The sequence below is a fragment of the Pinus tabuliformis genome, chromosome 6, assembly GCF_031772625.1.
Source record: "Pinus tabuliformis cultivar Carrire ecotype Pingquan chromosome 6, CPIR1, whole genome shotgun sequence".
NCBI lineage: Eukaryota > Viridiplantae > Streptophyta > Pinopsida > Pinales > Pinaceae > Pinus > Pinus tabuliformis.
In genome coordinates, this window is record NC_142292.1 from 673,927,605 (window position 1) to 673,930,146 (window position 2,542).

Sequence of the window (2,542 nt, forward strand, 5' to 3'; positions counted from 1 at the left end):
TCTCTGAAACATTTAAAAGAGCAATATAATCTGTCAACATCACATTTAAAGCCTGCTCCATGGCTTGAGGAACGCCCAACTTCTGCCATTCACACTTCAGTTCAGGGACTGAACTGAAATGCATGGCACCGGCTCACAACAATATCAGTGACGCATTAATGCCGCACTATTCTAAAAGAATGGAGATCGGGACAATCAATGGTTACAGCATTAAACAAATTTCATTGCCAACTCAAGGGAAACCTCGCAGCGGCGTCGCTTTAAGCCAAAAGATTTAACACAGATAGTCGTAATAGGGGCGTACATTCTACTGTTACCCTGCCAATACAAGTGCGGAATGACAGTCTTGCGCGTTAATTTATTTTTCTAATTTATGAAAAATAGCGAAATCAACCGTAATCAAAATGGTTGGAGGTCGCATTGACTTGCAATGGAGAACGCAGGTTCGAAGTATTTGCCTCCGAGAATCGCTTGGGTAAGCTGTCTGTTGGCATGTTCGGTCCAGTGAACTCCATCCCAAATGATATACGACGCCGGATCGGCGCAGGCTTTGGCCTCCACAGTTGTGCCATTGATAGTCCTCGTGCTTCCGCACCAAATATTGGCATCGTAGTTATAATTTCCTCCCACTCCACAACACGCTCTAATGGTTTCCTTGAACCCTGCACGCATTGGCATTAGAAATGGAAAAGAATACAATGAAATGCTTTATAAAAATTATAGATCAAATTTGCAGTGCGCACCGTAAGTGGAAGGGTTAGCCATTAATTCAAAGACCATGTCGTAATTATTGACATAGACGATGTTTGAACCCTTGAGCTGCGTTCGCAGGTTTGAAAGGCCTTGTCTGAGCAGATTGTTGTAGGATTGGACTGCACCGTTGAAAGAAATAGAGCAGTTGTTCTTGTCAAAATCATTGGGTGCAAGAGAAAGCCAGAAGGGCTGGCAGCCTTGAGGACCAACGTTCTTTACTAAAATTGTTCTCGCCCCTTCATTGTATAGCTCCTGGATACATCGCACAAAAATAACAATCTCAGACTGTTACGATAGAGGATCGGTGCTAGTTGTAAGTTCGCTAAATTGAGGCAGATAATACCTGGACAGCAGCTGAAATAGACCTGGTGACATTGGGAAGAACGTTCTGTGTGAGCTGGCTTGGGCTCAAATTAAGGTTCTTGTACGCATAGCTGAAGTCATTGCCTCCGATTTCTATCATATAAATTCCCTTCTCGAATGCATCTGCACTTGGAAGATAGCTTTGAGCACCTGCACCAAGAAAAAGGAAAATTATATATACCCACAATACAAAATATATATATATACATGAACCTATTATATATATTAGCGATGGGGTCTGCCTAAATTACCGCGCGCACTGATGGTGGCCAAGACTTGCTGCTTGAAGATCTTGAACTGATTTATCTGAACAGGCAGAGAAATTGGAGCAATGAAGGAATTGAAGTCATTTGCAGTCGCGCCGGAGGCAGCGAAGTTCGCTCCATGCCCATAATTAGAGCCCACACTCTGCAAATATGGACTCAGAAATGGCAAGCCCAGCGCCGTTGCTATACCAAAATCGAACAACATTACCATATTAAAAAGTTTTCTTTTCAACCAACAGTGCATAAGAGGAAAATGCAATCTGTAATCAACAACATACCCAAGAAATCAATAGACAGCCGTCCATCACTGTAGCGATATGCAGGTGAACCGAAGTACGTTTGTCCATAGGGAGGATTTTCTGCAGCTTCATTATAAGGCAAGGCAAAGTGAATAGCACCCGTATCAGAGGTGGAGTCCCCAAAGTTAAATATTGCAGGAAAGTTGCAGCGGCAGTGACAAGGTATTGTCAACAGGGCCGCCATCAGAGTTAATGCATGTAAAATCAGCAGTCGATTACTGTAGCAGCCATCCATTGCTAGATTGTTTGATCAGGCGCAATAACAACGATCAAATGGCAAGGCTTCCAATGGAATAGAAGATGAAAAGCAGAGATCAAAGTTTTGCGCCTTTGAGAAGCTGAGGGGCTGAATCTTGCGCCGAAGATATCACTCATAACCAGGAATCTTTTATAATACATGCCCCGGTGTTGTAGTAGATTAATATGGTAGATCGATGCACAAAACACGTGAAAGGAGGCAGGTGTCATCGTTACCGGATCGATGTGGAAAATACGTTTCAAATAGTAGGATTTAGGTGCAAGGAATTGGGTAGTACAGTATGTATCACAGATATAGATCGTATAATTTAAGTTTGCAGTCAAAATCGTTAATTCCATTGCAATTTGTAACTCAATTTAGGTAAATATCAGTTTGGTAACGGAAATTTTATAAAGATAATGAGAAAAAAACAATGAAGCCATTTTTTCTAATCATAAAATCCAAACCCAGCAGAAAAACCGAGTTTTTAAAAAGCTTTGTCGAGGTCTACGTGAAAAAGTTACTAGTACTCACCTTCCTTGTAGACATGTGGTTACGTGGGAGTGGATTCGAAAAATGTTTTCCATCTGACATTGCACATAAACATAAATGATTACAACCAT

At 41.6% G+C, this 2,542-nt stretch overlaps 1 protein-coding gene across 1 annotated transcript; it reads right to left on the minus strand.

The window, feature by feature from the left end:
- Window positions 1-399: 399 nt before the first annotated feature.
- Window positions 400-1,916, minus strand: LOC149260431 (GDSL esterase/lipase At4g01130-like). Its single transcript, XM_089458964.1, has 5 exons — window positions 1,661-1,916; window positions 1,368-1,565; window positions 1,097-1,266; window positions 744-1,005; window positions 400-662 (listed from the first exon to the last, which is right to left on the minus strand). The coding sequence occupies exons 1-5, from the start codon at window positions 1,914-1,916 to the stop codon at window positions 400-402; spliced, it is 1,149 nt and encodes a 382-aa protein (XP_089315090.1).
- Window positions 1,917-2,542: the final 626 nt, after the last annotated feature.

Bases quoted from the DNA above. Each gene is read 5' to 3' on its own strand.
- LOC149260431 (XM_089458964.1), bottom strand. From the start codon at position 1,916: ATGGATGGCTGCTACAGTAATCGACTGCTGATTTTACATGCATTAACT. The intron at 1,566-1,660 runs GTATGTTGTTGA...ATTTTGGTATAG, and splicing joins GCTGTCTATTGATTTCTTGG to CAACGGCGCTGGGCTTGCCA. The intron at 663-743 runs GTGCGCACTGCA...CAATGCGTGCAG, and splicing joins GGCTAACCCTTCCACTTACG to GGTTCAAGGAAACCATTAGA.